Source organism: Hibiscus syriacus, unplaced genomic scaffold (genome assembly GCF_006381635.1).
Source record: "Hibiscus syriacus cultivar Baekdansim isolate YM2019G1 unplaced genomic scaffold, ASM638163v2 tig00110443_pilon, whole genome shotgun sequence".
NCBI lineage: Eukaryota > Viridiplantae > Streptophyta > Magnoliopsida > Malvales > Malvaceae > Hibiscus > Hibiscus syriacus.
The window spans coordinates 1,826,614-1,842,928 of record NW_024062739.1 but is presented as its reverse complement, the minus strand read 5'-3'; the positions used below and the strand labels follow the sequence as shown (position 1 = coordinate 1,842,928).

Genomic DNA, 16,315 nt, shown 5'->3' with positions numbered 1-16,315 from the left:
ATACTTACAAAGACTTGCATGAGAAATTGTCCTTGCTTTGTTCGTTTACCGAACCTCGACCGGGGCAACTCCATTTTCACTAGCTTATGGAATGGAAGTAGTGTTATCCATTGAAGTAAAGATTACGTCACTCCAGGTCTTGACAGAAGTCAAACTGGATTATGCAGAATGGGTGTAATCTCGATATAATCAGTTGAACTTGATAGATAAAAAGAGATTGAAAGCTATTCATCATGGTCAAATTTATCAGAAAAGAATGATTCGAGCACATGACAAGAAGGTGCACCCGAGAATATTCCATGAAGGAGATCCTGTGCTAAAGAGAATTTGGCCAATCCAAAAAGATTTCCGAGGAAATTAGATGGCAAATTAGGAAGGACCTTATGTCGTGAAAAATACCTTTTCCGGAGGAGCCCTTATCCTGGCTGAAATGGACGGACCAGAACTGCCACATCCCGTAAATTCAACTGCAAACAAGAAATACTTCGTTTAGGATGAAAACCCGAGAGGGCATCCTAAGTCGAAGAAGAAAAAGAAAAAAGAAAAGAACAAAAAAGAGAAAAATGTTCAGGATGAAAACCCGAAATGACGCCCTAAATTGAAAAAAAAAGAATAAAAGAAAATAAAAAGAAAATAAGGTGGGTTCAAGATGAAAACCCACAAAGGGCATCTTGCAACCAATAATGGGTCCAAGTTGAAAACCCAAAAGGGCAATTTGGATATTCATTCAAGAAATCCAGACAGTGGAAACATCCCGGCATCTGAATCTTCTACAGACTCAATGAGTCGGAGAAAGGTTGTACTCTTCAGAAGGTTGTCGCATTTTTTAAGATTCCTTGACAAAGACTGCGTTCAAGGTCACCTAACGGCTCTTCAGCTCAGAAGTGCCCACATTATCGAGATCTAAGACATTCATTCACACTTCATCATGTATTCATTTTACATAATGTTTGTCATGTATTATTTGTTCTTTTTCCCTTATGAATAAAGACAATTTTTCTCTAAATCAACTCCTTTTGAACATCTTGGATTTAACTTAAACCTAATGATTTATTTACTTCTGCAAAAGATAATTGCATATTATTGTACAATGATTCATTGAAAAGTACAAGTACCCGGAAGCCGATTAAGGCTCATGCACATACTTGAGATGGTCGAGAAGCATTTCCCAAATTAAGGGAAAAAAATAAAATGTGCACTTCAAATTTGAAACCATTGAAGAGTTCAAGATCAGGAATCATAACTTCAAGATTCCAGACAGGCAACCAGAGATCGAGATTTCTCTCCAGAGCCCAAAAGCAACATATTTCGTATATGCATTTTAGGCACACCTAAGAGCATTGCATCCATAGCGTCACATATATGCATGACTTTTCAGGTTCTAGCTAGAGTCAATTTCAACTTCACAACGAAGGATATTGGACTCGAAGCGACACCATTTACTCGAGATTGGATTTCAACTTCACAACGAAGGATATCCAACTCAAAACCAACTTACTCAAGATTGGATTTCAACTTCAAGACGAAGGATATCCAATTCGAGGCTCAACTTCACAACAAAGGGGTCATCCATGATTTCAACTTCACGACGAAGGATATCGTGTCCACCAGCAACATACAATACTTGGATTTCAATTTCACAACGAAGGATATCCAATTGAAGGCTCAACTTCACAATGAAGGGGTCATCCACGATTTCAACTTCACGACGAAGGATATCGTGTCCACAAGAAGCATCTATCTCTAGATTGGATTTCAACTTCACGACGAAGGATATCTAACTCAAAAAAGGAGTGTCTGTCAACAAACTCATTCAGAGTCAAATTTCAACTTCACGGTGAATGATATTGGACTCGAAACCACGCACAAGATTGGATTTCAAATTCACGAAGAAGGATATCCAATTCAAAGCTCAACTTCACAACAAATGAGCCATCTACAATTTCAACTTCACGGCGAAGGATTTCGTACCCAAAAGATTAACCCAACTTCACGACGAATGAATCATCTTTAACACAGCAACACCAAAGTCTTCAGGTCAAGTTTCACCTTCACGATGAATTATCTTAAGCCAGAAGACGATTCAGAGGCCACTTTCTAAAAGCATTGAGTTCGATTTCAACTTTACGACGAAGGATATTGTGCTCAGAATTTTCCAGTTCAATTCGACCTCACGTCGAGGAAGTCATTTCGGATTCAATTCAAAATGTCAAACCAGTCTTAATATCAGATTTCAACTCTACGACAGAGGACATTCGATATGGACGAAATTTGTGTCTTTTAATCTTTGCTCTATTTTTGTTATACGATAACGAGCAAAGAGGGGCAGCTGAAGACACTCGATTTCCTCCACTTAAATTAATATTATTATATAATATTATAAACTCTATAATACATATAAATTTACATTTTATTTTTATTTCTTTAGGTCTAATATTACAAAGCCCAACAGCAACGTCTGAGGCCCAACAGACCAAGCCAACACGCGACCCTAAGCCAACTTGGAGCCTCGAACCAGGTCCAAGTCCTCAACCCGAACTGATGCTAGGGTTCTAGAAGCTTTTCCCTTTGGCGCCGCTTATCCCCCCGAGGACCCCTCGCCACTCACACATCTTCCTCCGGTCGTTTCGCTCAGCACAACATCATGGACTCATCAACACCAACAACCAACAAATTTCAGTCCCATTAGGAGTCAAAAACCCGAATAAATTGGGACTAAAAATAGTCTCTTTTAGACTATAAATAAGATGCTTGTAATCAACACAAGACTCACGAAAATACACAAGAGATTATACTCGAAATACATTCGACTTAGGCACACAAAGATACGAAAATACAAGATCTGAGCACTTGTAAAGCTTTTAAAAGAGAAATAAGAAGAGGTATATTTTACCTTTGGTTTCGATTAAGTTCGGTTGCTTGCATGCTATATTTCTTCGATTTCAACTTAGAAAAAACCCCAAAAAGGGTAAACTCACCGATAATCGAAAGGGGAAGGGTCGAGTGATCTTTTCCAGATCTAGCCTTCCCCGAGGCGCTTTTTTAAAAAATCCAAGGTTGTTTTTGAGTTGGTGTAGGGAAAAGCTTTCGAAAAACAAAAAAAAATCAAATTTTACCACCGATGAACACCGCGAGGCGGTCGATGGCCAATTTTTGAAAACCACGACCCATGTTCTTCATTTGTGAATAACAAAGGAGAGGAAAACTGAATGGGGGAGCTTTTGGCGTGAGAAGAGAAGAAATGAGATTTAAAAAAATGTTGGCTTCATACTGAACCCATCGGACTTCCATGACCCAAACCATGCCCACGTTAGACCCGCGTGTGTTACCGAATTGATGGGCAAATTATACTTCTAGTCCTCCTTATTTTAAAAGATCATTTAAAAGTCCCTATATTCGATTTTCACGCTAATTTATTCCTAAATTCGACCCCTAATTCATTTCCTTTTCAATTTAATCCACTATTATTATTAATATACATATATTTTTATTTGTTTCTTTTTATTATTTTTTATTCCTTTTTTACTATTTTCTTTAATTTGTGGTTTTTATTATTATTATTATTTATTATTTACTTTTCTTTCTTTTACTTTCTTTTCTATTTTTTTTTGAGTTGGTGTAGGGTAAGGCTTTCGAAAAACAAAAAAAAAATCAAATTTTACCACCGATGAACACCGCGAGGCGGCCGATGGCCAATTTCTGAAAACCACGACCCATGTTCTTCATTTGTGAATAACAAATGAGAGGAAAACTGAATGGGGGGAGTTTTTGGCGTGAGAAGAGAAGAAATGAGATTTAAAAAAAATGTTGGCTTCATACTGAACCCATCGGACCTCCATGACCCGACCCATGCCCACGTTAGACCCGCGTGTTTTACCGAATTGATGGGCAAATTATACTTCTAGTCCCCCTTGTTTTAAAAGATCATTTAAAAGTCCCTATATTCGATTTTCACGGTAATTTATTCCTAAATTCGACCCCTAATTCATTTCCTTTTCAACTTAATCCACTATTATTATTAATATACATATATTTTTATTTGTTTCTTTTTATTATTTTTTATTCCTTTTTTACTATTTTCTTTAATTTGTGGTTTTTATTATTATTATTATTTATTATTTACTTTTCTTTCTTTTACTTTTTTTCTAATTTTTTATACATTTATATATATATATATATATATATATATATATATATATATATATATTTACTTTTTTTTACTTTTTATTATTATTATTATTTTACCTAATATTATATATGTATTTTATTATCTTTTATTATTATTATTGTTCTTTATTTATTTATTTATTTTATTCTTTTTTATTAAATACTATATCTTATTATTATTATATATATATATATATTGCATTATTATTTATTATTATTATTATTATTATTATTTTGTTTGTTTTGTTATACTTAATATTTTACATGTATATATTTTTTATTGTTTTTTACTTACTTTATTACATATTATATATATATATATTAACAACCCTTTGACATTATCATCTCCTTAGGCCTCCCCCTCTTTACATTTTTAGTCACCTTTTTTTTTGGGTATATCATGTATGGAATCCTTTGGCTTTTTATATATATGCGATTTAGTTCCTATTTTGGGACTTTAAAAGTTTCTGATCTTCTTTCTTATTTTATGCTATTTACATTTTAATTATTTTTTCGCCATATTCGTGGTTATGTCCGCTTAGTTGTTATAGCTCGTATTTATGCCATTCTGGTAAAAAAAATAGTTTTGAACCTGTTATAATTATATACATATAGTTGCATTGATATCTTGGCCTTGCATTAGTTGTATGCATGTATATACGTGAGTTTTTTACGCAGTATTCCATAAATAAGCATTATATGTGCCATTACACGTATGTACATAGTATATATATATCTGAATTAGTGAATGTGGGTATTTGAATCAAAGTCTGTAGGTATTTTAGAATCATTAATCCAATGAATTAGTGTATGTATGTACGTATAAAATAGAAATGCTTAGTTTTATGAATGTGCTTGTATGTACTCCTAATTTCATGACCTCCATTATTTTTATATATTATATTAAAGATCAATCTCGAATGCATAAACTATATTTATTAAAATAATCTTATTTTTGTAAGGATTATCGGTGGAAACGCGTCTAAACTTAGTGTGCTTCCGTTGATTATTCGAACAAAATAATACTTTTTTATTCGAATGAATTTTTTTAAAATATATTTAATATATGTAATTCATTAAAAAATAGGACAATATTATTTTGTATGGAGAATCTATGGAAATGCCCCTTAACGGACAAGGAAAGTATTTTCGAGAATTGTACATACAAGATGATACCCCTTTTAATTTTTTCTAAATAGGATCATAATTTAAATGTATATTCGAATATGCAAATTTCAATATTTAGATGATGTATAATCGTTTAGGTACCGATTTTGGGCGTTGTGGGGGTGCTCATTCTTCCCCACGCGTAATCGACTCCGAACCCTTTTAAAATGAGTTTATGGTTAAACGCATATCACTTTTTATTTTTTAAAATTATTTTTCTTAAAATTATTTGAAGAATATTTTTAGATATTTGACCTACCTAATTTCAAGGTCGATGGCGACTCCAAATTTATTTATTTGTGCATTTATTTTAAAACCCAATATTTTCTAAAATTAAGTTGGATCGCTCCCCGTCATAGCCCAAAAAGCTTAAGGATCATTCCGACACAATCAACATGAGAAAACTATCCACAAACGCAAATCGCGTATCCAAATCCAGTTCGATGGTTTAATTCAAATCAATTGCAGTCTTAGTCGTTGAGTGTCATACAGACAAAGTTATTAAAAATTAAAAAAAAATACAAAAATACAATATAAATAATAATAATAATAATAATAATAATAATAATAATAATAATAATAATAATAATAATAATAATAATAATAATAATAATACCAACATTCATGGACTAAGACTACAATTGATATCACCATCGGTTACAAAAATAAAAATGACATACTAACGACGGCACAAAAGAAAAAAATACTCTTTCAACTATAATAAAATTTTCAAATCTAGAAAAATAATTGCAAGTTACCGTAGCTAAAAGTAATTATAGATATTGATGTGTTCTACTCTATTAATCTCTCGAAATTAATGTTCTAAATCTTTATTTATTTCGCCAATAGATAAAACAAAAGTGTTTAATCTCTATCTTTTTAGGATATGTGGAGTGTCGATGATTAAAAAAGACTCTGATATATTATTTTATAATTATTTAATACTATTTAAAATAATTATCATATGAGCTAAAACAAATGATAATCAAATAAAATACTACTAAAATTAAATAAAATTTGATTCGATTTCAGCGTTAATGTCTAAAAGTCAAATTTCAATTTTTATATATCGACTTTTGCATGTGGTGTAAAGCAAAGGTTGAAAAGAGAAAGGGTGTTATTTCCCCAGAGCTACAAGTTATTCGCAATCTTTACAAGCTGGAAAAGCATATCCAAATTCCCAACCAGACATAAGCTACATGACAAAGTTAAGGACAATGAGGTCCCAAAAAAAACAAATAAATTTAGGACATCACACATGGGTTGGACTTGGCATCAAAGGGTCTTTTTCATTACCACTTTGATGGGTCCATCCTCAACTAACAAGTGCTCCATTCTCATAAACACTTGCTTTTCACCATACAATTTTTAAGTTTGGGATTCATGACAAAACTATAAAGTTCCTTTGATTTTAATCCTATAATGACAAAACTATCGGTATCTAATTCACTAGTAGATTAATCCAGATAGAATTTTACAAAGATCTTTTCTCTATGCATATCGTCAAGATTCAAACTTTCGATTTTGGTTAAAAAATATAATATCTCATCTTTCTAGATCAACTTATGGACACCTTCATTGTTCTTCATCAAGAAAAAAAATGTTATTCTTGATTAGAACCTGACAACTACCATTTGTGGATTATTCTATATAACTAAAAGTGAATAAACTTACTAACCAAAGTTTGTAGTGGTAAATTAACAATTAATTGGTTTAACGGAATAATACACTAGATTCTTTAAGTAATATCAAAGATTCGAATCTTGATATTACGAATATAGCAAATTGAATTAGAAAAATTATCCTAATAATGAATCTTTATGATGCAAGTTAATCGCATCACACCTCCTTCATTCTAAATCGATCCCCAAACTTTTTGAACATTTCAGTTTCATCCCTAAACTAGTATCTTCATTTTATATTGGCCCCTAAACTTTTTGAACATTTCAATTTCATCCCAAATTATATGTATATACTAATCACATCCATTGTTAATGAAATTCTTAGACCAAGTTATATTATTAGTTGTTTGAAAAAAAAAATTAGGTTAAAATATTGTTGAAATTGACTACATATCTAAATGAATTTGGGGATGAAATTAGAAGATCCAAAGTTTATGGACCAATTTAGAATGAAAGTCATAGTTTAGGAATGAAACTAGAAGATTCAAAAGTTTAGGGACCAATTTAGAATGAGATTCATAGTTTGGGGATGAAATTGCAATGTTTAAAAGTTTAAGGACTAATTTAGAATGATAGTCATAGTTTGGGGATGAAATTGAAATGTTTAAAAGTTTAAAGACTAATTTGAAATAAGAGTCATAGTTTAGAAACATGTGCTGCAATTAACTATTATGATGCCCGATTTAAATTAATTAATCTATAAATAAGATATTAATGTGATTAAAAACTTTCTAGTGGTCAAATATCAAGTTTATGGTCAATTTTGATCTCCTTTGTATATATATATATACAAAAGTTTTTGAAAAAGATAGAGTTTATCTAATCCACCTAAAATTGTCTTAGAAAACTACACGTAAAAACCGGATTATGTTATCCTTTTCCTTATCTAATTGTTAATTAGGGACCTTAAGTGCTGTAATTAAACAAAATGGGCGGCTGGGGATTGCTTACGGCAGCAATAGATTTTGGACATATTTTGTATATTCTTATGGTCAAATTCAATCTTTAGTCGGCCGTCTTCTAGTAAGTGTAACTTTTGTCTCAAAATTTGAAGTCCTATACTTTAAAAAATTTGTTAATACAGAAAAATTATTTTTCTACTGCACTCACATGTGAAGAAAGCTTAATTTCATATGTTTAGATTTTTTTTTTATTTTGTAAGAATCAATCGTAATATGATAAATTTTGATATTTTACAATTTTATTTTATTATAAAGTATTTTAGGGGTCTTATTTTAAAAAGTAACACAAGATCTTTATATCTTCTTAGATGGGCATGTCTTTAGTTCGTGTACTATGTATACGTTATGAATTTAGCCTTTACACTCTAATTTGACCTATAATAATATATTTACTTTTCGAGTTTTGAAATTTCAGTCCTAACTCAAATAGTATAAGTACAATATGATTAAAGTTCATGTGTTTAAATTGATCGATTCAGATACAATAATTAGGTATGCAACTTAGGCATAATATAAGGACTAATAGAATAATTCGATTTGAACAAATTTTATGAGTACTATTTGGATTAGAACTGAAATTTTAAAATTTGAAAAATACATAGACTAAAAATGATCAATTAGAGTATATTGACTAAATCCAAAAATTATATATAGGACAAGGACTAATAAAAGAAATTGACCAACAAAATGAAGGCTGGCTGAAGGTAATAACTTTTTTAAACCCTTTGAGATCAAATCTTTGCTTTTTACCTTGGATTAGGAAAATGATAGGTCCATGATTAAGAAATCAAAACAAGTTGCTTCAACCATACATATTAAATCACTTTATTTGCATTTCAACTTTCCCATCACTATATTTTAAAAGAAAAAGAAAGGTTCCTAGGGTTTGGTTATTTATATGGTTAGTGTTGTACGGACTATATAATTACAAATGTAAATAGAAAAGTAAATTAAAAATCATATATAATATCTATTTATAACAGAGTTTAAATATTAGATAATATTAAAGGTTTTGTCTATTATTTTGTGATCGGCAACCATATTAATTTTGTGTTGGTCGTCGGTATTTATTGTTTTTCCTTTGCTTTTATAGTGTATATTTTTTTCTTATTTTTTATTTTAATAAATATGCCTTTGTTCTTTGTCTTTATCATGTTGATCTTCCATGTTTTGGATCCTTGGATTGAATTTGGATACGCGATTTGTGTTCGTACATAGTATTTTCACATCGCTCGATTTTAATTTGCAGTTTGTTGGTGGTCTTTCAATAGTTTCATCTCCTTTTATGATTTGTTTGTTGATGAGGTCAGATATGTTTGTATCTACCTTTTATTCGAGTTTGTTTAATTAGATTTTTAACCTTTTTCCTTGATCCTTGTGTGATCTTAAGTGGTTAGTTTCTTGTGTTTAGAAAATATCTTTATTGTAGAACCTTGGTCCTTGGACCCTTTGTTTGAGTTTATTTTGTTAGTTTTCCTTAGTCTTTGGTTGTAAACTTTTATTGTAATTTAGATATTTTTAATTTTTAATAAAATTAGCGGCTTCTATAAAAAATATTAGATAATATTAAAAAAATTCAAATGTCACTAACTACCAGTTAATTTAGTAGAATGTGATACTAAATCTCCTAAACAAGATCAATAATTCAAATTATGACATTATGAATAGAATAAACTGGATTAAAAAAATCGTCTCCATTGAACTTTATAATACTAGAGATAGATTAATTTATCATTAAACAAAAAAATTCTCCTAACATCTATCTTATTTACCATCCGACTAACCCTATCATTAGAAAATTTCTATTATTTTGAAACAAACATAGGACATTCCAATAGCCTCATAGTCAATAGTCTAATTCAAGCCAATACGATAAACCATTACCAAAATTTCAATGTGGGGTTCAACTAAACCAAGTAAAGAATTAGTGGGATTTTAAAACACATTGCTTTCAATAAACATTCCACTCAAAGCTTAGGACCCAAGCTTGCTCCCCCCAAACAAGTTTGGCCTCCAAATATCACCGAAAGTTCAAAGAAACATCCATTTCTTGCTACAATTTGTTCTAAAATATTAGTATTTATTATTTAAATTTCGTTTTGATCAGATCCGAAAATTTCTCGATACTAAAACAGTAAAAGAACCATCTCCCCCAACTCATTCTAGTTGTCTCCCACGCTTCCAAAGGTGGTGTTCCAGAAAAATAAAAAGCAAAAAGGGCCCATTTCAAGATGAACCAACCCTTATTTTTCTTCCATTAAAACACTGTTAAATCATCTTCTTCTTTTCAAAACAAAACCCATCATCATTGCTGTTTCAAATTCTTAGAACAATCCAAATGCCTCCTTTGAACTTGGCAAAGAAGCTAAAACCAGCCAGAAAGGCCTGGAGGAGCTTCACCATCAAAGTGAAGTCGAAACTCGAAACCTTCGACGTCTTGAATTCTATCAAATCGACGACGACTCGTCTCCTCGAGTTCTGCTCGTTCCATCTCTTTGCTCCATTCAAGAAACGGTTCCTTTCAAGCCGACTTCGACGGTTCAACTACGACTACCTCTACACTTACCAAAACCAGCCCAGGAATCGGAAAGTTATATACATAGACCAGCTCTACGGTGAGCCTATGTCAATGCAATTGCAAGGAAAGCACAAGGAACCACCGCAGGAGGCGGAGACGAGCAGACGAAGCGGAGAAGTAGTGGAAGAGAGTAGAGGTGTGTATAGTATTGAAGATGCATGGAAAGCTGTGGTTGCGAAATCACCACATTTAAGGGGAGTGGATGAACGAGCCGATGAGTTCATATACAAGTTTCGAGAAGAGAGGAAGCTGGAGAAGGAACGAAGTGATCTCGATTTCCAGGAGATGTTGGCTCGAAGTGCATGATCTTCTTCTTCTTGTTGTTGTTGTTATTAATGTTTTATAATGCAAGACATGGCGAGGGTTTTGCAGGTTTTTTTGGTTAATGATCATCTGATTCTCTTATGATAGTAAAAATGGGGTTCTGATATTTGTATAGATTGGATTAAGATTGTGTTGTTTTGTTCCTTTTTGTGTTTCTTACATATACATGGGATGTCTGGTTTATACAATGAATGTTTGATTGTGTTGTTTGCTGATAGATTAATGGAAACTCATCCTTTATTTCTTACAATTCCAAGAGCAAGAAAGAGAATAAGACACACCATCAATAGGACATAGAACCTAATTTGGTTCAAATGATAAGCAACTTGATATTATTTAAGCAAAGTTTCGAGTCCGAATCCTTGTGTATGTAAAAAATTTCTGTTGGGAGACTTACCCACTAAAGGTAACCGAAGAAAATATACATAGACCCATAACTCCTTATATGGCCGTCAAGATATGTCTTCCATCTAGGTAAAGTATTTTACAATGAGTTTCAATTTGATTTTACATAATCAATTTTTTTTAATTTGGGTTCGAAAAGATTTTCTCTTTATTTTATCATCTTCTTCTATAGATTTTATAATTTCCTTCATATCTCATGTCGATGTCGTAATTATCATTCTTCAACGTCTTTCCGACCATTCAAGATATTGATGAACTCGTCTCGTTGTCTCCTACCACTCTATCAATTTAGTTTTTACTTAAACCATTTTAAAACTCGTGAAATTCAACCTCAAACACAAACCTTATAAAATCCTAAACTATTATGATCTATTATATCCACTATCCTATATATGAGAAATCAAAATATGCAATTCACTTTCTCCTTCTTCGCCTCCCTGTCATTAGGATTTGGAAGGAGATACTTCGTCATCGAGAAATAAAAATAATTTGAAATTAGAGATTTTTTTCACAAAAATAAAAAATAGACATTTTATAAATTTTAAAATAAAAAATGTCTAATAATAGAAGTAAATCGAAAGTATAGTGAGTAAATTAAATAGTTTTAAATTTTAATGATTAAAATAAGATTTAAAAGAAAGGTGGGTGGTGGAATTTATAATTCACCCCAACATCCCTTGTTTAGGGTTAGACTGTCTTGTTCTATCCTTTTGGGTTGTAGATTTGGACTCTTGTTTAGGCCATCGGTCTAATGTTTGGGCCTTATCTTTATATGGGGCTTTGCCTTATTTAAATCATAATTGTAAATTAGATCCACAGTAATATAGGAATTGATATTTAAGTAATAAACAATTCGATATTGCTTAATCAAGATTTCAAATTTGAATTTTTGTATATGTATAAAATTTTTTATTAGGAGACTCACCTACTAAAATTAGCTATACGATAGGGGTGCGCAAAAATACCCGACCCGATTGACCCGACCCGCCGGCCTGAACATTAAAAATTTGGGTAATTTTCTAAAAAAATTACCCGACCGGGTCGGGTACCAGGCCAGCCATTTCTCTGGTCGGGCCTAGGTCACAAAATTGTGTTTTTCCGGGTACCCGATTACCCGGGTACCCGGTTAGTTTTTATTATTTTTATAATATATATAATATAATATAATATAATGAATTATTTATATTATGAATTATTAGATTTTGTATTTCGAACTTTTAAATTTTATGTTCGGATGTTGGAGTATGTAATTCGAAGTTTCAAACATTTAAATTTGTGTATATTTTTTAAATTAATAATTTGAAAATGAAAAAAATATGTACTAGGTACCCGCAACATCCAGATCGGAACACAGGTCGAGAAATCACCGACCTAAATGTTTTGGGTACCCGGATTTGCACACCCCTAGTGTACGACATAGATTTATCCAGATAAATTAAGATGAAACCTTAAAAGAAAAAAAAAACCAGAGCCACAATTATATAAATTTTGTTTTTCTTTTCTCTTACTAGTCATAATTTAGCAGTACCTGGTCCTCAAGAATATAGGGATGTCTCAGGTATATCAACCTTAATATAAGATTAAGGAAATGTGATACCGGAAATATTATTATTTTTTAACATTTTCGGTAAAATGTTATCTAAAACGCTATTTTTTCTACCGAAAATATTGATATTGGGCGCTACCTAAACTATTTAATATTTCTGGTAAAGCACAACCTAAAAGATTATTTTTTTCTATCGAAAATGTTAATATTGGGTTCTACCAATAATTAGTTAGCGAAAATAATAGTTTCGATAATAAATAATATTTTAAATAGCGTTTTACTATAAATATTAAAAAATAATTAATTACCATATATTAAGACTAACTACAACAGAAGTACCAAAAATATAGTGACTACTTCTTGTATAAAAGTCAAATGTCAGATCATTGTATTTGGCCTAAGCTTTGATGCCTCCATGTTATGCCAACTATAATTAGGAGACCTTAAATTTGTCAGCAAGATCTCGAAAAAATCAAAATTTATTAGTTTTTATGATTAAAAAATATTATTATTTTTAAGATTTTAAATTTGAACAACTATGTTATAAGGTGATATACTACTTTGTATCATTTTAGATTATTAAAAAAATTATTTAAACTTTCTTAAATTAATATTCATTACAATTAATTTTTGGTTGATTGTTCTTTTAACAAATATATATAAAGTTAAACGTACATTTCAAAATACGTAAGTGTATATATATTTGTTTAAAAGATAATATTTAAACACTTGATAAAATTCATATCCAATGTAATATTTGAAAATTCATGATTAAATATATTGATTTTGAACTGTCAAAGAAATTTCATGAACTTGATATTTTAGTTCACGAGCATGAATATGAGTCAAATATATTGATTTTAGACTGTCAAAGATAAGTTCGAAAAGAATAAATATGTTCTGTTTATAACATGAGTCACACCTAGGGTTCTTTGGAAAAAGAGAAAAAAGTTATTTTTTTCTAAATTTATTTTTAAAGTTGTAATTAAAACATTAAATTAATTTATATGTATATAATTATCAAGAAACGAGAGTTAATGAATAATGCATGATAATTAAATTATTATTAATCAATAATGTAAGTAATTGAATCTTAATAATTGAAAGTTGAGTAGCCAAAATCAGAAGAGAATGAAACATAAGTAACCTCTGCTGTAGTTTACCCTAACCATAAAAGGAAATTTATTCCTATTGAATTTCAAAAGAGTTTCTTCCTCATGGCTACTGATTTTTACTTGTAAATTTGTTTCTCCATTAGAACTCTCTCTTCGTCCCCATTTTTTTTCATTTTCAAGCGGCCATGTCTTTCAGAGGAGTAAGTCCCCTTTTCTTATGAATCTTTTAGATCTGATATTGTTTGGGTTCTTTTAATTCTCTTTGTTTTAGCTTAAAAATTAGTTGATTTCTTATATTCATGCTGAAACTTAAACAAAGTCAAGGTTTTTATTATATGGGTATAATTTGTTTTTCAGATATTAGAATCAATGCGAATGTGGGACAAAGATTCGATTTTGTACTTAATTTTTTTTTGCATCTTCATCCCAATTGTAATGGTAGCAGGATTAGGGTTTTGAAGTATTTTTGACTGCTTTGTTTACTTATGAACTTGAAATTGTTGTATTTGCATTGCATTATCCTCATCTCTTATATGGCATTTATAGCACTTGTGAAAAGTGATGGAGTTAGATATTAAGGATTGTGTTGGAAAATGTCGTTTTGGGTCCTTGCACATTTTACATTCTTAAAATTTGTGAGACTTTTCCGCTCGAATCACTCGCTTTGGCATCTTGGACCTGTTCCTATAGCATTCATCGAACAGAGTTTGGTCTTGATTGCCGAAATTTAATGTTCTTTTTATATTAATAGCATTCATCGAACAGAGTTTGGTTTTGATTGCCGAAAATTAATGATCGTTTTATATTAAAAGTGGAGTAAGCATTGAACATTTAGCATTTGTTTTTGGTTTTTAGGCAAATGCATCATCTGGCATGGGAGTGGCTGAAAACAGCAAAAGCACATACCTGGAGCTGCAGAGGAAGAAGGTATTTCGATATGTGATCTTTAAGATTGATGAGAAGAAAAAGGAGGTTGTAGTTGAAAAGACTGGAGGTCCATCCGAGAGCTATGATGATTTCACTGCCTCATTGCCCGAGGCTGATTGCCGCTATGCAGTTTATGACTTTGATTTTGTGACTTCTGAGAACTGCCAGAAGAGCAAGATCTTTTTTATTGCCTGGTCAGTGTCCCTTTTTCTTTGAAGAAAAGTCCGATTCTGCGAAAAATCATGTGCTGCATTTGTATTATAACTCTGTCTGATTTGATTATAACCATGTTGTGTGTAACTACATGGTGCTTTATCATAGGTCTTGTTTTCTGGTGCATGACTAGCTTATCTAATAGAATATCGAGTCAAGTATATATGCTTCAATGTTCTCTTTAAGGTTCATTAAGTCAAGTTGTTTGAGCGTGGAAAGTAGTGGCCGGAAAATCATGAAATGAGCTTTCCTTTTGTGCCATGGACAGATATTTTTGTTGAATTGTAAGAGAAAGCCGAGAGAGAATGCCAACCGGTGCCTGTTTTCCTATTTGTTGTCTCTGGTTTTCTATATACAAGGCTGACCCAATGTTCTCTTGTAGGTCTCCTTCCGTTTCAAGGATCCGTTCCAAGATGCTCTACGCAACATCCAAGGACCGGTTCAGAAGAGAATTGCAGGGCATTCATTATGAAATCCAGGCAACCGACCCAACTGAGATGGATCTCGAGGTGATTAGGGAGCGTGCACGTTAGGTGCTGAATCCCGTCATTGATTTCGCATGCTTAAGGAGCTGCCTTGCTTAAATTAGTGAGTAACTAAGCGAAGCTATCTACCGTATGTTATTGTTGTTATAATAACACCTAAGAGGGCTGATTTCGAACCCCGGGGTTCGGAACTCTGGGCTCCTCATTGCCATTATGCTTCTCAGGTGAAAATGAGGTGTTGTAATGGATATTTTGACTCTTAATTAAGTTTTATTTCCATCACTTGTCATGATGTTCATCTATGCCTTTTGCCATTGAGGTTTTGTACTCTTATTTGAGCTGTTGAAATATAAATAGTAATTTTCCAGTCACTTTCACTGAATCAAGCATATCAACAATGCTTTACCAATTTGATATGTACTGGTTTTGTTTCATTTGAAGAGTTCTGGTGGTTGAAAAGAACCTCCACCAAAACAAATGAGAGGGTATTCGATATTTATGTTGTTTCGAATCTTCATTTTTATTTGTGTCCAACACGTACAAGTACTCGAATGTACGAGAATAAATTCGAGGGAAAATAACCGTATTTGTTATCTAACACACAAATCCGAGAAACAGAGCTGGCTACCGGCCTGTAAATGATGGATGATGCCATGAAAGTCCACAAAGATGGCTTAAAAGTCGCAGAGTTCTAGGTGGAAATTTAACCTCTTGCTAAGTCTTGAGGGATAAATTTGATCAAAC

The 16,315-nt window shown here is 31.7% G+C and overlaps 2 protein-coding genes across 2 annotated transcripts; both read left to right on the top strand.

The window, feature by feature from the left end:
* Window positions 1-10,316: 10,316 nt before the first annotated feature.
* On the top strand, window positions 10,317-10,862 carry LOC120125788. The gene has a single exon (XM_039144128.1). The coding sequence runs from the start codon at window positions 10,317-10,319 to the stop codon at window positions 10,860-10,862; it is 546 nt and encodes a 181-aa protein (XP_039000059.1).
* Window positions 10,863-14,048: 3,186 nt separating this feature from the next.
* LOC120125820 (actin-depolymerizing factor) lies at window positions 14,049-15,867 on the top strand. Its single transcript, XM_039144156.1, has 3 exons — window positions 14,049-14,146; window positions 14,802-15,067; window positions 15,469-15,867. The coding sequence occupies exons 1-3, from the start codon at window positions 14,132-14,134 to the stop codon at window positions 15,617-15,619; spliced, it is 432 nt and encodes a 143-aa protein (XP_039000087.1). The 5' UTR covers window positions 14,049-14,131; the 3' UTR covers window positions 15,620-15,867.
* Window positions 15,868-16,315: the final 448 nt, after the last annotated feature.

Excerpts from the sequence above, each read along its gene's own strand:
- LOC120125788 (XM_039144128.1), top strand. The coding sequence starts at position 10,317 with ATGCCTCCTTTGAACTTGGCAAAGAAGCTAAAACCAGCCAGAAAGGCC.
- LOC120125820 (XM_039144156.1), top strand. Across the intron at positions 15,068-15,468 it reads AAGATCTTTTTTATTGCCTG|GTCTCCTTCCGTTTCAAGGA; the intron begins GTCAGTGTCCCT and ends GTTCTCTTGTAG.